Source organism: Mustela putorius, unplaced genomic scaffold, assembly GCF_011764305.1.
Source record: "Mustela putorius furo isolate JIRA1106 unplaced genomic scaffold, ASM1176430v1.1 tig00000867_pilon_pilon_pilon, whole genome shotgun sequence".
Lineage (NCBI taxonomy): Eukaryota > Metazoa > Chordata > Mammalia > Carnivora > Mustelidae > Mustela > Mustela putorius.
This window is the reverse complement of record NW_025421501.1, coordinates 2,882,683-2,904,817: the sequence shown is the minus strand read 5'-3', so window position 1 is coordinate 2,904,817 and position 22,135 is coordinate 2,882,683. Positions and strand designations below refer to the sequence as shown.

The window sequence follows — 22,135 nt, the reverse complement described above, 5'->3', positions numbered from 1 at the left end:
GGAAGCCCCTAGTAGTTTCTGGGCTTCCTTCAGGGCGGGATGTTTAGCCCCTTCCTTCCTTTGGCCTGGTGCAGGGCTCTGCAGTGCAGGCAGAGCAAACCACCCCTTCCCTCACCGACGGCACCGCCGTCTAAACAGTCAGTGCGTGCTCCGGCCCCGGCTCCGCAAACTGGCTGCAGCTCCCAGAAATGAGAGCTGTGGAGGCTTCTGGTATGCCTGCGCTTCTCCATGTCTCTGCTCTGCTTTACTGCAGACAAACTCCTGGGTCCCGGGAAAGGGAGGAACACCCATCTAAACTTCACCTGACCAGTGTCGTTTACTATTCTAGCCTCTTAAAAATTACTAGGATTTCAGGGACTTAAGACTCTAACTGGGCGCCCGGGATGCTTAGCCGGTGAAGCATCTGCCTTCAGCTCAGGTCATGATTCCCGGGTCCTGGGATTGAGTCCGAATTGGGCTGCCTGCTCGCCGGCTTCTCCCTCTGCCTGCCACCCCCCAGCTTGTGCCATCTCTCTCTTTCAAATAAATTAAAAAAAAAAAAATCTTAAAACATCTAACTGCAGGCAGGACATGGTATTTAGCTTTGTTTGGGTCAGAGGCTTGCTTCGGCTAGGAAACTGACCCATGAGGCTCAGGTTTTTCAGGAGAAAATTGTAGGGCTTCAAAGCATATGCACATCCTGGCTTGCACCTCATAGTCTCTTGGCCGTGAGGGAACAGAGGCAGTGGCAAGAAGTCTCCAGAAGATCTATTTCACCTCTCTTCCGTGCGAAGCTTGGTAGGTTAAATGTGTTTCTGGGTGGGACTCCTGTTTTGAAAGATAACCATGTCTATAAGATAGCAGCGTCTATACCTTCTGTACTGCTTGTTTCTTCTTCACGAATAATAGGTCAGTCAGTTGCTTGTCAGAGACCTTTAGCTGTCGACAGGTTCCCATCACCTGACTAAGATAAATCGCCAGGAGATGCTTGCACTGGAACACAAGACAGAAACCTGTTAGACACGGATGGGCAGGGCTGACGCTGACAAGGACCGCTTGCTGCACTTACTGGGAAGGGAGTGGGGCTCAGATGTTAGACTCACTGCCTAAAAAGTGCAGCTGAGAGGGACACGATGTGTTCCTTCTAGAAATCCGAGGGGATAAAGGAAGTTTTACTTTGCCTGTTGTTTTGGGACTGGCACAGGGTTTATAACCCACAGTGAGAACCAAGAGAGGCCCCTCCTCATCTTCCGCCCTGCTGCCTTCTTCCAGCCTTCAGAACACTCTTGACGGCGATGCTGAACATAACCTGATCTGCTGTGTTGCTTGGTGCTTCTCGCAGATGAGCTCATTGAAATCTGTCCGCCAGCCCATGAGGACAGGCCTCAACCCCATTCTACCCATGCAAATAGTCTGTGGTCTCCCTTCACTGCGCACTGCCCTACGGGGGACGTGCTGGAGGGTGGTGGAACCCTCCCCTGTAGCAGCCTAGACACACCTCTGGGGACATGCGGGACCTTCTGTCACAGAACACTCTCAGCTTCAAATACTGAAGGGTCCGCAAGTCTGATCCTGGGTCTTCTCGGGCAGAGCACACCTATGACACACCAGCTGTGAAGCTGGTCTTTTAATGACAAGATGCGCAACCAGCCGCCCCCGTGCCCAGGATGTTTACCAGCTTAACTGTGAGAGAGAAAGGGGAAGCGTGGAGCAGGTACTGTAATTTTCCCTGGCAGGTCTTACAAAATAGCTACCTGCTCTCAGGTGGGTAGTGCTTTCTCCTCGGAAATAAGGAGTTACGGGAGTATGTCTTGCTCCTGCTTGACGTTCTGGGCGCCTGTGAAGTGGGCAAAAGTCTCCACGTGCTCTCCTGCCTCGCGTGCGAGGCCAGCATGGCTCACTGCCAGGCCGTCCGATGAGCAGTGGAAAGGAACACCTCATAGCTGCAGCAGGGGACACACAGACTCACTAACGACCAGTTTAGCTTCTGTTTATATTGGGCTAATTCCCCAGAGCCAGCTTTTGAGATTACCTTGTTGCCCTCCCCAAAGCTTCATCTGTGACCTTTTAAATAAAACATTGGGTAACAGATATAGATCTAAAAATGACACTACATCTCCCAAAGAGATGACTATTTGCAAGCAAGGACAATCAGCCATTTGTTTCAATACATGGTAAAAATTTCTGTTTTGGGGGCACCTGGTTGGCTCAGTGGGTTGAGCTGAGCGTCGGCTTCGGCTCAGGTCATGATCTCGGGATCCTGGGATCAAGCCTTACACTGGGCTCCCCGCTCAGCATGGAGCCTGCTTCCCCCCTGCCCTTCAACCCAGCTTTTGTGTGCGTGCGCTCTCTCTCTCTCTCTCCAAAAAGTAAATAAAATCTTAAATAAAAAGAATTTTCTCTTTTGTACAACTCTTAAGCTACACGGTAAGGGCCAAGAACTTGCTAATCTGCCCAGAAAGGGAAGAGCCTTCCCCTCCTCACCAGCAGGCTGTCACTCTTCCGCAGCACTGAGAAGGCAAAGGCAGGACACGAGCAGTAATGACAAGAAGCCAGACACGTGTATGTTTTACCAGAACTTCCAAGTACCTAGAAGGAAAAGGACAGATGAAATCAGACTCAGAGAGGTGTGCCAGACAACGGCTCCCTTCCCTTAAGTTTATCCATCTGAGGACTCCAGGTTGCCCTGCAAATCGCGCTGGGAACTGCAAAAATGTCTGACCCAAAAGGGGAGACCCCACTTCCCTGTGTGCAGACTCGGGGCTCTGCTGTATGAAGATAAAGCAAAACTGGAGTTTCAGACCAGCTAAACCTCCTGTATAAAGGGCCTTAGGCCTCTCCCTAGCGGTTTAGAGAGCCAGCTCCATGCGCTGCCTGGAGAGAGGAAGAGGAACCGGTCCCCTCCAAACTCTTTGCTGTTTCTTCACCTTTTGTATCTCACAGTAGGTGTGAGCGTTTCTAAAGCTTCCGCCACATACCCAAACCAAGTGTGAAAACCGGTGAGCAGTGCGGCAGGAACAGGAAGACGGGTGTTCAGAAGAAGGAAAGGGCTCTTAAAAAACAGTTGAGAGCAGGGAGAACAAACAAAGCAAAGAATCTTGCAAAAGGGATGACTCAGCGGCCAGGGTGGAGGTCTCCGAAGGAGGCAAGCCTGGAACTGCCTATTCACCCGGCAGGACGGAAGGAGGACGCAGGTACTTGAGGGGCTGGTGAGAGGCCTCGTCCGGGAACAGACTACCTTGTTGGTAGTGGGGGGGCAGAAGCAGACAGGGGTACAGGGAAATTATGATGTGTCTGTGGCATGAATGGACAAACCTTCTGGAGAAATCGCTCGTGGACATCTCTCCACCTCTAAGCAGCCCAAACCAAAAATGTCCGGGGCCTGAAGTGTATAATGAGTATCCAAGGAAGTAGAAACATCCTAAGGAATATTTTACCATGACCTGCCACTTAGGAATTTGCCCCACGGCTTTCAAATTAGTTTTAGGCTCTGAGATGGGGAGATTGAAATGAAAAGGCCAGGACCCCCCCCCCCCCCAAAGAGTCAACACTCCTGAAAATCTCCCCTCTACCTCCCCAGCAAAGAATAAAGCCACTGGGAAGGCCACGACGGAAGACCAGAGTTCCAGCATTGTGTTTGTCAAAGTGATGACAGTCTGAAACCAGACTGTTTTCCACTTCATCCTGGGAAAAACCCAACATCCAGCAGTGATGTGAACAATTCTTGGGTCTCCGAACCATTACCAATGGATAAAATGTTAGATTCCTTCCTTTCCTCTACCTCTTCTCTCTAGGTGTAAATTTAAGCAGGCATAAGCCTCTGGAATTCTATACTTGAATCATTGTCCGGCTTCTTCTTGTGGGTCTCCAATCCTTCAGAATACTCTGGACTGTGCCAAACCGATGCCAGGCGACTTAGGGAAGGGGAGAGAGTCTACAGAGGCTCCCTTGCCTGATCCTGTCAGGGGCTGGCTAAGACTAAAAGTACAATGTTCAACTGCCTAAGGCAGTAAACACTGTCCAGAGATAGTAAATTGTGAATTTGCTTCTTCCTTATCTAGCCATCGGATGACTAACGAACCCAGTAATCAGCCAAAAATCTGAGTTAGAAAAGATTACAACTGGAAATTGACCTCAGGGATCATCTAACTCAGTGGCTTCAGCCTTCAATGGAAAAATGCCCTCCCCTCCCAGAACTGCCCCCGCTTCTGCCCCCACTTGTCCCATTCACAGTCTGCAAGGTTTATCCCCAGAAGGAGAGAGCTTTTTTTTTTTTTTTTTTTTTTTTTTTTTTTTTTTTTTTTTTTTTTTTTTTTTTTTTTTTTTTTTTTTTTTAAAGATTTTATTTATTTATTTGACCACATAGATGGAGAGGCAGGTCACAGAGAGCCCAATGCGGGACTCGATCCCAGGACCCTGAGATCATGACCTGAGCCGAAGGCAGCGGCTTAACCCACTGAGCCACCCAGGCGCCCAGGAGAGAGCTTTTAAAAAAGAAATATCTGGGTAATAGGAAACGGAAGCCGTGAGTAGACTCCTAGGAGCCTCCCTTGGGGGAAGTCAGCTGTGGTTCCAGCAGCTTCTAAGGAGTACGACCCACCTGGACGGTTGTCTGCTCACAAGCACAGTCTGTTTTACGGCTGCCGCCAGCCTCTCAGGAGCCGTCCCAGTGCTCAGCTGTATGATCTGTTTTGCCCTGTGCTCGGTGCCTCTGAGAGATCATACATTGCTGCCCTATTAAATACTGGCTGGCTGTGTGACCTGCTTTAGCGGGGAAGATGGGTGTAGCCACGCGGAAACAGACTGGAACCGACCACATCCTCTTCCTCTCTGCTCTGAGACCCACAATACTCCAGAGAAGGGCTGCTGCGCTGATGCAGATCCCTGAGTAAAGATGTTCTGGAGTGGATGACAGTCAACTCGGGAAGGATGGGAAGCAGGACTGAGACATACAGCATTGTTTCTGGAAGCCTTTGACATTTGGGAGTCATGGCTGCCCCCTCCTAACTTAGGTTCTCCTGACTGATGCATCCCTCTCTCTAGGTGACCCCAGAAATTCTACAGACAAGCAACTCAGGTGACAACAGCACAGTGACGACTCTGCTGTATCTGGAAGACAGTAACAGTCCCATAGCGTGACCTACAGGAAGATGATCAGCTTGGGGGGGAGGGGGTCAGACCGTGTCTGACTCAACTTTTATCATCTCAGACAACCTCTTACTTAAGCCAAATTTGGACTATCTTAATATACGATGAGACCATTAAGGTTAATTTGAGAGTGTATATAAGAGTTCTACAGCCTCATTTAATTCAAAGTCCAAGCTGAAAGTCACAGTACTAGGAAGTTTGCGTTTTTATGACGAATAAAGCAATGTAATAGAATATAGGATGGGAATGATGAAAGTTAAACAAGTGGCAATCTTGGGAACAACAAAAAGTAAACAACAATTGAAATATTTCAAACAAAACCTTTTAAGATTTTAACTAATGACTAGATCTTAGAACTGGAGGACAGTTAGAAGTCTGTTTGCACAGGTCAAGTGTTATGCTAATACTGGAATGAAGACAAAAAAATCTGAAACTAAAAGATGTGGGAAAAACTCAAGGGCCCTTCCTGTTCCGGGTATTTTAGCTCCCTAGAAACGCCAAATAAAAACACTAAGAGGTAAAATGGAAATACCTCGTCAGGTACAATATCATTTAATAGCTTTATTAATCTGGGAGTTTGCCCTGACAAAATTCTAACAGGTAGCTTCTTTTACGTAAATGCAGTGTTAACTCCGGCACTCAACATTAACTACCCCATTTTCCTGAATGAAGAAACGGATGAAGACTTTGCCAGATGGGTTAAGTTACGCTACAATGTGGAACAGCCCGCTAATTCACTAAGCAAAGGCACCTATTTGCCCAAGGAGGCTTTGCTCCCTCTCTAGGAATTAATGGACATGGTCTTAGCTCTGAGAAGTTCATCGTAAATAAACCAGAATCCAAATGCTGAAAAACTTCCTATTTCCTCATTTTCAGCAAGACCTAGATGACATACTAGAGCTGATGGCTTCTTTACTCCTTCCAAGCCAGATACACACATACACAATTTTTAAAATATTTTATTTTCAAGTAATCTCTATACCCAACATGGACCTTGAACCTACAACCCCGAGATCAAGAGTCATGCCCTCTACCAACTGAGCCAGCCAGGTGCCCCCAGACTCAAAATTTTGGGAGAACACTGCCCGTATTTTTATTTCATTCACAAGATTCCCCTCCCTCAATCCCACGACACTTAGCCTTGTCTTATATAACTAGGCTGTGGTGCGGGGGAGTGGGAATGGGTTGGGGTGTGGCCCACTGTTCATAGATAGGCAGTGTGGGACAGCAGTTACAAACCCCAGCGGCCAGACATGAGTTTACTTTTTTCCATCTCAGTTTCCTGCAAGATAATACCTACTTGGGCTTGGAGGGTTGGGGAGGATTATCAACAACACATGGAAATCTGAGTCTCTCAGAGTCTCTGATAAGAGGCTATTACTTTACAGATCTACGCATATTAAATTCTAGAGGACAAAACTACAGTCCAGGTAGACAATCTGCCTGGAGCGTAGTCTGCCGGCAGCAGTTCTGAAAGAACACTGCTGGTAGATGAATCTGAGCATGCAGAAGGACCTCAAAATGCATTCTGGCTTTTGCTTGTAGGCAAGAGATAAGGAACAAGGTGGAAGTATCAACACAGCTTTTGGGAGAAAAGTGCCTGTTATCAAACACAAGGAAGCAAAACTCAACTCCAAGCCATTAGACTTAAAAAACAGCTGCTCCGCGTCACTGCCGGTTCCATACATTGCTACCAGGTTGGGTTAGGAGGTCTTAGTTAGCTTATCTTCATTACTAATACACTGATTTTTCTGAAGTTGGGTCATTTGCTTTTCATTAGCCAGGGTATACTGGGATTCTTGAAAACATTTGGTCGTCAGGGGTGTTTCCTTGTTGACCTGATCCCCACCTCTAGATTTCTACCTGGTAAACACGCCTCCCACTAGGTGATGAGATTAAGGTGACGGACTGTCGGTCCACGAGGTCCAAAGCCTGGATGGCGGATGAGCCAAAGATGAACTTCAGCCTGGGAAACAGAGAGGTTTTCACGTTAGACGCCCACTCCCAGTCACCATAGGAACTTAACCCAAGGGATCACCTTTGGCATTTAAAAAAAAAAAACCTCATTTTAATTTGGGGAAAAAAGACAATACAGCAAAAACCCATATAATGTTAACCCCCCTAGAATGCTAACATGTTTATGGAAAAAGCCCCGTTTACACATCATACTGCTTCCTGTTCTTCCCAATTGCACTGGTTTCCTACCTGTTAATGTTTTTCTATCGTATTTGACAAAGTACACTGAATATGTATACACAGCACATGCGCATACACGCACCTGCGTGTGATCTTGTTTCATAAGTTTTAGAACACAAAAAGATATTTATTCACTGTGCTTTTGAAAATGATGCATGTTGACATACGTATTTTTAATTTCTGAGTAACATTCCACTGTGTGTAGATGTATTTTATTTTTTAAGAACACGGATAGGCATTCCGTTTCTGTTCTACATTATCAATAATATTCAGTTATCCCTGTACATGTCCCTGATGCACTTAGGTGGGAATTCTTCCTGCTTATATTAGACTTGCTGAACCCTAGGATGTGTGCATTTTTCATCTTTTTTTTTTTTTTTAAGATTTTATTTATTTATTTGACAGACAGAGATCACAATTAGGCAGAGAGGCAGGCAGAGAGAGAGGAGGAAGCAGGATCCCCGCTGAGCAGAGAGCCTGATGCAGGACTCGATCCCAGGACCCAGGTATCATGCATGACCTGAGCAGAAGGCAGAGGCTTTAGCCCACTGAGCCAGCCAGGCGCCCCCATTTTTCAGCTTTCATAGGTGTTGCTAATAGCTTTCCACAGTGGGAACCACAGTCCCACCAGCACTTCATGAGTTCGAGTTTCCCCACATCCTAACCAATACGAGTATTATCAGACTTTCATGTTGAGCATCTGATGGGTAGTCATTTGTACTTTTTGTATTAGTAATAAAGGCTATCCACCTTTAAATGACAGATCAGAAAAAATCCCCCCAAAATGTGGGGAAATTCTTATGATAGGTGAGAAAGATTGGGTACAAAATTAGGTATTTAGAAACTCTCAATCATGTTTAAAAAAAGTTTTTTTTTTTTTTTTTTAAAGATTTTATTTATTTATTTGACAGAGAGAAATCACAAGTAGATGGAGAGGCAGGCAGAGAGAGAGAGAGAGGAAGAAGCAGGCTCCCCGCTGAGCAGAGAGCCCGACGCGGGACTCGATCCCAGGACCCTGAGATCATGACCTGAGCCGAAGGCAGCGGCTTAACCCACTGAGCCACCCAGGCGCCCCTAAAAAAAGTTTTTTAAAAAAGATTATTTATGTGACAGAGAGACAGACAGCAAGAGAGGGAACACAAGCACGGGGAGTGGGAGAGGAAGAAGCAGGCTTCCTGCTGAGTAGGGAGCCCCTGGCGGGGCTCGATCCCAGGACCCTGAGATTATGAGCCGAAGGCAGACGCTTAACAACTAAGCCACCCAGGCACCCCATGTTAGAATTTTTTTTTTAAGAAAATCCATGATCTCTGGGACGCCTGGGTGGCTCAGTTGGTTAGGCAGCTGCCTTCAGCTCAGGTTGAGATCCCAGGGTCCTGGGATCGAGTCCCACATTGGGCTCCTTGCTCAGCAGGGAGCCTGCTTTTCCCTCTGCCTCTGCCTGCCTCTCTGTCTGCCTGTGCTCACTCTCTCTGACAAATGAATAAATAAATTCTTAAAAAAAAAAGTTAAAAAAAAAAAACCCATGATCTCAAAATAAAACCTTAAAAAAAGGCAAACACAAACTGTAACAGTGATTATCACTGGGTGGTATGATTGTTGATGCTTTTCATGTTTTATCTTCCAAGAACATTTTTTTTTTTTTTAGTATTTTATTTATTTGAGAGAGAAAGCATGAGTGAGAGGCAGAGGGAGAAGCAGGCTCCCTGCTGAGGAGGGAGCCTAATGCAGGATTCAATCCCAGGATCCTGAGATCCTGACCCAAGCTGAAGGCAGATGTTTAACTGACTGAGCCACCAGGTGCCCCAACCAAGAACATTTTTTTTTTTTTAATAAGCAGGAGTTATTTTTATAAACTGGAAAATAAAATGGATGAGTTGAACTAAAATAGAAGATAATGTTTTAAACAACTCATGTGATCTGACACAAAACATGTAGAGCTACTATCTTCAAGATTAAAATGTTCAAATTCTTCATTTTCCAACAATTTAGTCTCTTGATACAACAAATAATAGAATGGGAAGAATTTAAAAATTTTTCATTAAATTGGAAGATTATCTATGGGCAAAGAAAAATAAAATTTGGTCATAACTTTATCAATTAATCACGATTAACTTTAAAAATGAATCTAGTAAGAATTTTTATGCCTGTCTTTGTAACTTTATAATTTATGGTGAACACCTTCCTGAGTATTTTTTAATTCACTCTTAATGGTTACAAAGAGTTCCACTATAGAGATGAATTATCTTGCTTCTCCCCAAACTCTGTGTTTAGATAATTAGTTTCTTAAATCTAATGTGAATCACTAGACTGTTTCCAGGTGGGTCTGTTTCTGTTTTTGCTATCATAAGCAATACTGCATGAATATACTCACTGTAAAATCTTGATGAACATGCATGAGCACTTCCTTGGGATACACTCTTATAAATGGAATTTGTGAACCAAAGAACATGTGCATGTTTTAAAGCTCCATGGCCTGTGGCCAGATTAGTTTCCAGTTGACACTTCTATCAGGAGGGTATCAATTACCCTTTTCTCCAGGTTCTTGGCAACATCTGGGACATTCTTTTTTTTTTTTTTTAATATTTTATTTATTTGAGAGAATGAGAGAGAGTGAGAGTGCATCCACAGGAGGGAGGGGCAGAGGGAGAAGCAGGCTCCCTGCTCAGCAAAGAGCCCTATGTGGGACTCCATCCCAGGAGACTTGAATCATGTCCTGAGCACGCTTAACCCACTAAGCCACCCAGGCGCCCCCATCTGGGACATTCTTACCAACATCTTTTTTGTGGTAGCCAGTTTTAAAGATGGGAAGTTGTGTCATTATTTTAATTTGTATATTTATGATCACTAGGAAGATTTACCCTTTTCCCCAAAGTTTTTGCTAATTTACATTTTTATTATATTTGCCCATTTTCTTTGTTTTAGAAGTAATTTATTTTCTAATAATAATCGCTACAAAAAATTTAGTAGAGAAATGTTAAAACCTTTTGTAAACCTAAATTTTCTTTTCTTTCCTCTAAAATCATCACTGGCATAGGTTGGTGTATATCTTTCTAAACTATTAAACATTAGGTATACAAATGCATACACAATTAAATGTTACTCATTCCTAGGTAGGTTTCACTTTTTTGTTGTAGCTGTATTTTTGAACTTTGTGTACGAGGGAAAATAATTTTTTTTAAAAAGATTTTATTTATTTATTTGACAGAGATCACAAGTAGGCAGAGAGGCAAGCAGAGAGAGAGGAGGAAGCAGGCTCCCTGCGGAGCAGAGAGCCCAATGCGGGGCTCGATTCCAGGACCCTGGGATCATGACCTGAGCCGAAGGCAGAGGCTTTAACCCACTGAGCCACCCAGGCACCCCTGAGGGAAAATAATTTTTAATCTCTTTAATAAAATACCTTTATTCTCTTGGATTTTAAACATTTCTATCATCTACAAATAATGGTAACTCTTTCCTTACAGATAGGCATGCTTCTAATTTCTTTTTCATGTGTCAGTATAACAACTACAACTACTAAAACAATTTCTTTGTTGTTGTTTTTTAAAAACTTATTTATTTATGAGAGAGAGTGCTAGCACGTGAGCAGGATGAGGGGCAGATGGAGAGGGAGACAAGCAGACTCCCCACCTAGTGGGGAGCCCAATGTGAGGCTCAATCCCAGGACCCCAGGATCATGATGCAATCTGAAATCAAGAGTCAGATGCTGAGCCAGGCAGCCCAACTTTAACAATGTTAAAAAAAAAAAAAGGGGGGGTGGGTGGGGGGAATAGGACAACACAAGAATACCTTGTATTATCAAGAATGGTATTGGCTTTGGACAGATTTTTAACAATGTCAAGAAAACATTGTTCTTAGTAAGAGTACTTTTAAAAATAAAGAGTTGGTGGGGCACCTGGGTGGCTCAGTGGGTTGAGCCCCTGCCTTCGGTTCCGGTTGGGATCTCTGGGTCCTGGGATCGAGCCCTGCATTGGGCTCTCTGCTCAGCGGGGAACCTGCTTCCCCTTCTCTCTGCCTGCCTCTCTGTCTACTTGTGATCTCTGTCAAATAAATAAATAAAATCTTAAAAAAAAAAAGTTCTTAAAAATAAAGAGTTGGTGTTGAAAGGATCTGGCTTTTAAAACACATTAATGGGGACGCCTGGGTGGCTCAGTTGGTTAAGCAGCTGCCTTCGGCTCAGGTCATGATCCCAGCGTCCTGGGATCGAGTCCCACATCGAGCTCCTTGCTCAGCAGGGAGCCTGCTTCTCCCTCTGACTCTGCCTGCCATTCTGTCTGCCTGTGCTCGCTCTCCCCCCCCCCCTCTGATAAATAAATGAATAAAATCTTAAAAAAAAATAAAATAAAACACATTAATGGTGGGTGCCTGGGTGGCTCAGTTGGTTGGGTATCTGCCTTCTGCTCAGGTCATTGATCTCAGGGTCCTGGGACATCCCTCATTGGGCTCCTTGCTCAGCAAGGAGCCTGTTTATCTCTCTGCCTGACTCTCCCCCCACTTGTGCATGATCTCTCGTACACAAGATAAATAAAATCTTAAGAACAAAACAAAACACATTAATGGTTGGGGCATCTGGGTGGCTCAGTGGGTTAAGCATTCGACTCCTGATTTTGGCTCAGGTCATGATCTCAGGGTGATGGGATCCAGCCCTCTGTTGGACTCTGGACCCAGTAAGGAGTCTCCTTGGGATTCTCTTTCTCTCTCTCTGCCCCTCCCCCAGCTTTCTAAATAAGTAAATAAATAAATAAGAATCTTAAAAAAAATTAAATAGAACATGTTAATGATTTTTTTAAAAAACCAACTATAACAGGATATATACTTACGATAATAGATGCTCGTCAGGAACTGTAAAACATGAATGGGAAGAAAGTTAATCATGTTAAACCAGTGGCCATAGACACAAAAATCACTGAAAGTCTATAACCAAAAAGATTTTTGTATAAGATGGTGAATTAATTCTATGCATCTAACTTTACTCCTTCCAAATACTCCACTAAACAATAATAAAAGGATTTTTCTTTAAAAGCATAAGCTCCTCAGGATAAAAGGGCAGGAAGAAACAGCTAAGATATACTGGAAAATAATTTACAAGACCTGAGGAAACTGAATCCTAAGCTAGCAATGGAGAGAGCCAAACAACAATAAACTCATTTATGCTCCAAAGTCCACTACCTTCTTTCCCTGAAAACCCTCAGAAATTGGTGACACCAGATAGCTTTGGAGGTGGAAATGAAGCTGGGGGCAGGGGGAGCGTGGCTAAAATAACACAAACTTTTAAAGTAAGTTTAAGGAGATAGAAGGTAAGTGATAAAATGCTTTCAGATGTCTGAAGAAATATTATTTCCAACATATAATTCAATACCTAGCCAAGCTATCATTTAAGGGTGAGGTTGGAAAAAATGTTTTAGACATGTAAAGCTTCAAAAAGTATACTTCATGTACTCTTCTTCAGGAAGGTACTAGAGAATGTGCTGTATAAAATAAGATAGTAAACCCAGAAAAAGAAAACTGTAGGTATACTAAACATACTGCTCAACACAGGCAAAGGAATTCCTAGGATAATAAGGGTGAAGGAAGATCGCAGGAAATTAGCTAGGAGGGCAGTCAGTCCCTATTAGAACAAGTCTAGGTTCTAGGAGAGATTTCCACAGGAGAATGAAACTCATACAAAACATCTTAGTCATCTGAACATATGCGATAGAGATTTATTTATTTATTTTTAAGATTTTATCTATTTATTTGACAGAGAGAGAGATCACAAGTAGGCAGAGAGAGAGGGGGGAAGCAGGCTCCCCGCCAAGCAGAGAGCCCAATGCAGGGCCTGATCCCAGGACCCTGAGATCACAACCTGAGCCGAAGGCAAAGGCTTAACCCACTGAGCCACCCAGGTGCCCCTGCAGTAGAGATTTAGAATACGGGTAAAGAATTTGAGATTGAATTACACAGACAACTAAACTTAGACATAGACAACTAAAAAAACCAGGGGGGTGGGGTGGAAGGGGAGGCATAGGGTGGCTGGATGATGGACATTGAGGAGGGTATGTGCTATGGTGAGTGCTATGAATTGCATTAAGACTGATGATTCAGGGGTGCCTGGGTGGCTCAGTGGGTTAAGCCTCTGCCTTTGGCTCAGGTCATGATCTCAGGGTCCTGGGATTGAGCCCTGCATCAGGCTCTGCTCAGCAGGGAGGCTTCTTCCCTCCCCCCTCTCTCTGCCTACTTGTGATCTCTGTCAAATAAATAAATAAAAATATATATAAAAAAAAGACTGATGATTCACAGTCCTGTACCCCTGAAGCAAATAATACATTATACGTATGTGTGTGTGTGTATATATATATATATATATATATATTTGAGAGAGAGACAGTGAGAGAGAGCATAAGTGAGGAGAAGGTCAGAGAGAGAAGCAGACTCCCCGTGGAGCTGGGAGCCCGATGCGGGACTCGATCCCGGTCCCAGGATCATGAACTGAGACGAAGGCAGTCGTCCAACCAACTGAGCCACCCAGGCGTCCCTGTACGTATATTTTTAAAAAAGAAAACTAAAACACATACAAACACAACCAGAAAAGTTGTAATTCTTGGGAAAACAAAAAGTTACACAGGAAAGGAAAAGTAAACATAGCTTCCTAGTGGCCCAGCTGTGATTTGCTATCACATCACCATACAAGCATAAACTCAGAATCTCAATCTAAAAATATTGTCACTGAAGGATAGGGGATCAGGAATAGTGTATCACTATGTACAACAAATATTTTAAAATAACAGGAGACGGTTCTGCTGGAAATAAACACCAATCAATGGCAGTGGTCCCTCTGCCTGAGCTATGAGCTAAGAGTGTCACAGTGTATGGATTAACCCATCCAGACAGAGCCCACTTTTGGCAACCACTGTTTCAGCTAACAAGACTGTTTTCTTCCCCTATCCTTTTTGGGGATCTGAACATATTTAAATATGTGGCTGGCCCAATCTTTTAAACATATATTTATATATATATATATATATATATATATATATATGATGCTTGTGTCAGTATGGACTACTTTTCTCAATCCTTTAAACACGGGACCTCAAGATAAACCCTTTCAAAGTGCAGTCCTTTTAAAACAAAAGCCATTCAAGTGAAAAAGCGGCAGTTTTGAGGTCTGCACTATTAAGTGGCCGTTTTTTTGTTTTTTGTTTTTTAAAGATTTTACTTATTTGACAGAGAGAGAGATCACAAGCAGACAGAGAAGCAGGCAGAGAGAGGAGGAAGCAGGCTCCCCGCTGAGCAGAGAGCCCGATTCGGGGCTCGATCCCAGGACGCTGGGATCATGACCTGAGCCGAAGGCAGAGGCTTTAACTCACTGAGCCACCCAGGCGCCCCTAAGTGGCCGTTTTTTACAGTGATTGAGTATTTCTAACTGGTCGATACGTTTTGATTAGAATTATCATCTAAAATCACCTGGGTGATTTTCGTAAGCAACAGTCACAGAGCATCCTCTGCTGGTCAGAGGAAAAAAAAACAGGTACTCTCACAATATCCCTATTTACTCCAATCTTTGCATATGCGTTTGCGTTTCGTGCTTCTGAAATATTTATCTGGCGTACACAGTGTACGCGAAGATTAATGTTAAAGATTTGGAGGGGGGAGAAAAAGACCGCAGGCAAGCTTAAAAATTCAAAACTTCGCCTCCCCTCCCGTCCCTTGAGCCCTCCTGGTCCGAGGCCCCTTCTCGCGGGTCTCGCGGCAGCGCCCAGCCCTTCTCTCCCTGGGGCCCCGCCCGCCTACTGGGACCACTGCCTGCTCTCTACACAAATCCGGCTTTCCTTTTCTTGTTTTTCTTCTCTTTTTCTTTCTTTCTTTCTTTCCTTTTTTTTTTTTTTAAACGAACTGGGGTTTGGGAATAGAGCCATAGGAGAAAAATGCCCGAAGAGGCCAGGACGAAGAGAGCAGAGAGCGGGGTCAGCGCTCCCAACCCGGCGCCCCGCAGCCCCAGCGAACTCCGCCCCTCGCCTCCCCACGGGCCTGGCCAGGTCCACCGCCCACAGCGCAGCTACGCACGCCCTCCGGCCCGTACTTCGCGCGTTCTCCTGCACCGCCGCGGCCATTTCGCTCAGGAGCTCCTCGACGACAGCGGGCAACGTAGCTCCCGGCAAGGCGACGGCCATGGGGTCCCAGGTACTTAGCCTCCCCGGAAAGCCCAGGAGGTGCGAGGCTCCGACGGCTCTGGGGAGAATTCCCGCCGTCGGCCGGGGGCGGAGCGAGGCGCAGGGACGACGGCGCGCGTCACGCGCATGCGGGCAGCCACGACGCCGCCTCCTCCCATCTCGCGGCCGGACCAATCCGGCGGGCGCTCGGCGTTGGGGGCGGGCCGTCCTGGGACCCGGCCGGGCCTGCAGTGCGCCGAGGACGCCGCGCGAGCATGTACCGGCTCCTGAGCCCGAGCCTGGGCCGAGGCCTCCTGCGGGCCGTGGGGCGGCGGTGCCGGACCTGCTCGGCGCGCCTGCTCCCGGGGCCCGCGGGGGGCCGGGCGCCTGAGGTGGCGGTGCCGGCATTCCGAGTCGCGCCGCGCGGCGGAGGCCCGGGCCTGCTGCCGCTGCTGGCAGGTGAGGGGCGCGGGCCGGGCGGGGCCGGCCGGGCGGGGACCGGGGCGCAGGCCGGGCCCGGTGACCTCAGAGCCCCTTCCCGCAGCGCTCGCCTGGTTCTCGAGGCCCGCTGCGGCAGACGAGCAGGAGGAGCGGCAGGGAGCGGGCGGGGCCGCCGCCGAGGGCGCGGCGGACGAGACCGAGGCCGAGATCATCCAGCTGCTGAAGAGAGCCAAGGTGAGGCGGCCTTTGCGAGCGGGGCCCGTTCGTTGGCCCTGCGAGTACGCAGCGCTCGGTCCAGCTTCCCGAACGCTGGATGGGGGACTCCGGGGGTAGACTTGCCCAGAATTCGATGGGTCATGGTTGGGGGTGGGGGGGCGGTGTTGGCATCCATCCAGGCTTGTCAGACTCCAGAGCCTGCAGTCAGACCGCTGCAGTCCCCAGTGCAGATGGAGGGGGCACCACGGGCATCGCTTTTTTATCCAAGCAAAATGAGCGGAAATGTAGTTGCTTTTGTCAGGGAGCCAGCTGGACCGAAGGGGCTGGCGTCGAGAGAAGCGGGCACGTATGTGGCGTCCAGAAAATGCACCTGAGTGTTGCTTGTGCACAGTTGGGTTCTGTTCTTTCGCTAAAGCCTTCCTCTTCTCCACGTTCTTTTCTATTTTGTCGTCCTCAGGTTATCTCCTGTCTGCCATCGGGCTTGCTGCCGCCTCAGTGCTAACGACATCCAAATTTATATTCCCCTGCTGCAGTGTGCTACTGACATGCCCTCTCCAGTTCGAGGCCTCACCTACCTCTCACACCTGACTGTTGATCTCAGAAGCCTCCCCAGCACGTCCCTTCACCCTCTTCCCCTTGCCACTGACTACCCAGTTTTTCCCTCTGGAAATCTCCTACTCAGTCTTAAAACTCGCGGGTACCTTATCACTGCCTCTCAGTACCCTTCCAGCCCAGCAACAGTTCCTCTTGCCACCAAATCCAGAGTATTTCTGGAATCCATCTGCCCTTTTCTCTGTGTCCTCTGCTGTCATCCTGGCCACATTGTCACAGCCTGCCGTCTGGTAGTTTTGCCTGCCCTGTTGCCACACTCTCCATGCAGCAGCGAGAAATGTAAACTGGGGGCCGCCTGGGTGGCTCCCTCCGCTAAGCCTCAAACTCCTGGTTTCAGCTCAGGTCATGATCTCAGGACTGTGAGTTCGAACCCCACTTCCAGCTCCCTACTCCATGGGGAGTCTGCTTGAGGACCCCCCCCCCCCCCCACCTGCACACTCTCTAAAAATAAATAAATCTTTAAAAAATTTTTAAGTCAAAAATCCAAAAATGTAAATTGGATCATACCACTTATTCGCCTAAACAATTTTGAGTGACTTCCCGCTGTATTTATGATAAAATCCAAACTTCTTAACTGTGGCCTGCACAGCCCTGCCTGACCTACCCCACCCCTGCCCTGTCCACCCATTTAGCAATAAGTCTCTGGCTCACCGAGTCTGCCCTTCACATGTTTCCTTTTATCTCTTGAATGGTTCTGGAAAATCCTTCTCTTCAGCCTGCTGGGCCTTTGTTCATCCCCTGCTCTCTGGGTCATTTTCCCCCATGATTCCTGGTTGACTCTCATCCTTCCTGCCTCAGTATAACTGTCACTTCCTCGGAGGGCTTCTCTGTCTCGCATTTAGAGGGGACCCCTTATTGTAATTCCCATTGCTTTTCTTCATAGTTTATATCATTAGTTATAATTAAGTTTATTTGTCCTGTAGGATTACCTTTAGAATGTAGGAGGGGAAAAAAGATGTCAGACAAGCAACTTCCTTAGAAAACGGTGCAGTAAATTACTCACATTGCTGGTGTCTGCATTTGTTGGCCAGAACTTTGTCGTGTGGCTGCAGATACAGAGCTGCAAAGGAAGAGGATCTCCCTTTCACCATTGTAGGCATAAAGCCTGGTGCACAGCTGGAATTCAGTACATATTTGACGAATGAGTGCATAGCTGTCTTCTGTGTATTGGGATGTATGGCAGTACCCACTTCTGTGTGGTAGCACATACATCTGCTTTCTTTACATTTCGTTTTCTATTCCTTTCTTTGTTTTCTTTTTTCAGTTGAGCATCATGAAAGATGAGCCAGAAGAGGCTGAGCTGATTTTACATGACGCTCTTCGTCTTGCCTATCAGAGTGATAACAAGAAGGCCATCACTTACACTTACGATTTGGTAACTCTTCTAACCAGTCTGAGCCACTGATGGTGAAGGGTGGATGTAAGAGAAGGGTTGTTCGCTCTCCTGATTTACCCTCCTGACCTTCAGGGTGTTGTGAAGCTCTTTGGGTTTGTTTTTACTACGTTCTCTTTTGGTTTCGATTTTTATTATATGACCCTTAGGTACTAACATTTTATTACCCTTCACTTACATGAAGTTTAAATCTCAGGCCAAAAATAAATGTCATTAGTATTTGTTTTTTCCAGTGATGAATGGAGCCAAAGTTGGTTTATCATCCGCAAAGACTGTGCAACTATTTACACTCACACAATTGCTGTCCTTTGATTTTCGCAAATTAGTTAAATACCTTTTTCTTGGAACTTTCTTTTTTTCTTATTCAGAGGGTAAAAGCAAAAGGGAGTCATTAGCTTAGAAGATTTGAAATAAGAATGCAGTGCTCTAAACTGAAAAACAATTTGTAATTTGCTTTCAGATGGCCAACTTAGCATTTATACGGGGTCAGCTTGAAAATGTAAGTAAATCACTTTGTGGTATTTTGAATTTGTGAAGGACTAGCTTCAAGGGAACTCTTATTAGGAAGGATTCAAGCTCAGCTGCTGTAACAAGGAAACCCCAAAATAGAGTGACTCAAATAAGAGGGTGTATTTCTTTAAATGCATCATTCCAGAGGTAGCGGTGCACTGAAGAACGGTAGGTACCTCTGTTCCATGAAGTGGTCCACAAGGTCAATTTCCTTATAATATGTGTTCTTGTCCACATGGGTGAGCTGGCTCACCCTTACCCTCCAGGAAGGGGCAGGCAGGCAGCTTCCTTATAAAATAGGATTTAAAAAGTGTTCACGTTCCTTCTCCCTGCACCCCTTGGCCAAGACTTCCTCATATGACCGTTCCAATTGCAAAGGAGGCTGACTTGTAAAAAAATAACTGAATAGATGTTGTAACTAAGAGGATGGGAGAGTGAGTAATTTGGGGATAGCTTGCAGCTTCTGCCACAGTAGCTTTAGATGAAAAGTTAATATCTTTCTTCCTTTTTTTTTTTTTTTAAAGATTTTATTTATTTATTTGACAGAGATGACGAGTAGGCAGAGAGGCAGGCAGAGAGAGAGGAAGGGAAGCAGGCTTCCCACCAAGTAGAGGGCCTGATGCGTGGCTCGATCCCAGGACTCTGGGATCACGACCCAAGCCAAAGGCAGAGGCCTTAACCCACTGAGCCACCCAGGCGCCCCTAGATGAAAAGTTCGTTTCTGAAGTTGGTTTCTACTTCTCACAGGGTAGTTCTTAACGGTTCCCAGAGGAGGTGGGGTCGTGGTGTTTTTGTCTGTTTTCTCATCACAAGGATATTTTTCTCTGCATATGAGTGTGTATGTTGTTCTACAAGGGGATGTTGCATTAGACTAGTACTTAGAATCCAGGGTCCCAAGTAAAAGAAAAATCTTTTCCTTATGCTTCTAGGCGGAAAAGCTTTTTAAAGCAACAATGAGTTACCTGCTTGGAGGGGGCATGCAACAGGTAAGGACGTTGCCTAGGACTGGGCCCTAGCGGAAGAGGTTTTCAAAATAGTTTTGCTTCCTGAAAACTCCACTTAGCCCCCAACATGTGCTTTGGTGAAAAAAGGTGGATTTTTTCCCCCCGTCTTGGCCCTGTATAAAACTACCAGTCTTTCATTCATGCAAAAACATGGTTGCTGAGAAGTTCAGTTGCCTAATTCTTCCAGAAGGATAAAGACCAAAGCTTTTAGGCTAAAGTCGGTCTAGATGTTGATCAGAAATTATCCATATGGAAATTGAGCTTCTGTGAATTTTCTTCATTTCCTTTTTCCCCACAGGAAGACAATGCAATAATTGAAATCTCTCTAAAGCTGGCCAGTATCTATGCTGCTCAGAATAGGTAAGTAGAACCAGAATCTAGGTGTGGCAGCAGCCAGGGAGTTGGGCTATGAGCAGAGAACTTTCTAGGATATTGTATCATTTTCATTTAGTTTCCAGTTATCTGGATCTCAAAAAAACTGGGTGTCGCACTCAAAGTGTTCCCCCCACCCCATCCTTGAAGTCTTTAGTCTCCTAGTTTTGCCCCGCTGTTTCCAGTAGCCTGCTGAGTGGGGCAGACAGCCCTCCTTTGGCCACACTGTGACAAAGCTAATCAACTTTCCTGTTCCTGCTTGAACTGGGAAGGGAGGTTATAGTTAGAACCAGTTTAGCTCTTCCTAGGAGAGGAGGGAGCAGTGTAAAAGCCACTGGGGTAATGTACTTTGAAGGAACCATTTTTTGAATATAAGTATCAACAAACCAGGAGGGTAGATACATAGTTGGGTGATGAGGGACTTGATGTGGGAGTGTCTCAGTGGCTAGTCCAACGGGCAGTGTTTTTAAAGCATGTAAAGGCGATCAGGTGACGAGTTTTAAGAAGGGGAAAAACCTCGGAGTAGGGGAGTGAGCTCTGGATATGTAAGACAGGAAATTGGTCTTAATTTAAAAGTATTAGATGAATCTAAATTCTTGTAAAGAAGAATCTTCTGCTACACGGGAAAGGCTTTAGGAAAGAATTTGGATGTGTGCTCATTGTCCCAGGAACACTGATGAGTGAGGCCTGGTGCCTTTCATTCTCTTAAGGTGGGGTTCAAAGAAGAAATAACCTAGAGTGTAAGCGAAGAACTTCTAGAGAGTTATGTATCTTGGAGGGCATTTATGGGAAGACCTAAGAGGAGCTTTTAGGTTTTCAGTGCTGTGATAGTTGTGCAGCACAGGTTTGGAATGCTATCAGACCTGATGCTGTAACAGGAGTGCTTGTTGAGACCAGGGTTCCTGGCGCTGGTCCCTGCTGTCCTGATCACCAGCTCCTTCTCTGTCAGCGGAACCTGCTTGTTGCCTGCATGTGCATGGACACTAGATGGGCTCGGACTTCGGATGGCCTTTGATTTCAAGTCTCTTGAGGAGCTTTGAGGTTGGCCCATGCCGGGGAGCAAAGCAGCTGGGATCAGTCTCTCTCGGAGGAGTCCTAGAACTGGAGGTCAATGGGGTATGAATTGGAATAAAAAGAAGCCCGAAGCTAATCACAGTGGAGAGTAAGACGGATTCGTGGTCTCTGACAAGTGGAAGTAATGGCCCCTGATAATTAGTCTGTTGGTTACTCTGTACTCTTGTCGAAAGTATTTTTTTCATTTAGAGACTGGAATATGTGTAACTCGACTTGGGGCTTAGGAAGGCTGATATTAGTAAGGGAATTATTTCTAGACATTTTGCTCTGACTAGAAACATCTAGTGGGCCGCCTCCCCCAGCTCCGAGTCCTGGCTGAATAGGGTCCCTCCTGCCAAAGTTTGGTCTGAAGAAGCTTCTGTTCTGGGAACAGAGTACAGCAGTGGGGTCATCGGTTCTCCTTGGCAAAGCACTAGAGGAGAAGGGGTGAGCTTTGGAGTGCCCGTCTGCTAAGAAACCAGAGCCACCACCAAAGGTGAGAACCGGGGCTGAGCTTCTGGATGCAGAAGAAATTTCTGTTGTATCCGTGCATCTCTTTCTAGAAACTGGTGGTTGACGCTTGTTCTCTCCGGAGTCCATCTGCCTAATGTTTAGGTGTTCTCTCCATTTGGTTGAGGGTCCCGGGCTGGATTCAGGCTCAGTACCTTCTAGTGCCATAGCCAGGAATTCCATGTATATAAAAAAAAGCTTCTAGTAAAGACCTAACAGCTTGGGAAGCTAATACACAAAGCTAATAAACCTGTTCAGAACTTGCACAAGATCAGTAGTTAGCATCCTTAGGGCAGGTGGCCTGAGCCTCTGTTCCTATTAGCATTACTTTGAGTGAGTGTAAGGCCTTCCAAGTGGAGAGTCAAACTCATGGTGGAAGCTACTGGTTCTGTCATTTATTAAGATGACAGCAGCGTTCTTAGCTTTTTGGGTCTTAAGCTAGGTTAAATGGGTGACTAAGAACTTCTACAAAATGGCAGACTGAGACTCCTTGGAAACTGCAAGCAGCATTCCCCCTCCCCATCTCACATTTCCTGTATTGCTAATGCTCACACCCAAGCCCGGAAAATGCGAAT

General features: G+C 46.0%; 1 protein-coding gene, 1 long non-coding RNA gene and 1 other non-coding gene across 3 annotated transcripts in view; 2 read left to right on the top strand and 1 right to left on the bottom strand.

Annotated features, from left to right (window-relative positions):
* Positions 1 to 943: 943 nt before the first annotated feature.
* LOC101679373 lies at positions 944 to 5,027 on the bottom strand. Its single transcript, XR_006608241.1, has 3 exons — positions 4,580 to 5,027; positions 2,464 to 2,568; positions 944 to 972 (listed from the first exon to the last, which is right to left on the bottom strand). It is a non-coding gene; the product is annotated as an uncharacterized LOC101679373 (transcript).
* Positions 2,483 to 5,981, top strand: LOC106004426. Its single transcript, XR_001177416.2, has 2 exons — positions 2,483 to 3,173; positions 5,023 to 5,981. It is a non-coding gene; the product is annotated as an uncharacterized LOC106004426 (long non-coding RNA).
* Positions 5,982 to 15,658: 9,677 nt separating this feature from the next.
* Positions 15,659 to 22,135, top strand: part of TTC19 (tetratricopeptide repeat domain 19) — a 30,641-nt gene continuing 24,164 nt past the window's right edge. Inside the window, exons 1-6 of the mRNA XM_045085434.1 lie at positions 15,659 to 15,908; positions 15,994 to 16,124; positions 17,983 to 18,093; positions 18,572 to 18,610; positions 19,551 to 19,607; positions 19,924 to 19,985. Coding sequence (XP_044941369.1) covers positions 15,725 to 15,908; positions 15,994 to 16,124; positions 17,983 to 18,093; positions 18,572 to 18,610; positions 19,551 to 19,607; positions 19,924 to 19,985 — 584 coding nt within the window. The 5' untranslated portion in view covers positions 15,659 to 15,724. The remainder of the gene's footprint in view (positions 15,909 to 15,993; positions 16,125 to 17,982; positions 18,094 to 18,571; positions 18,611 to 19,550; positions 19,608 to 19,923; positions 19,986 to 22,135) is intronic.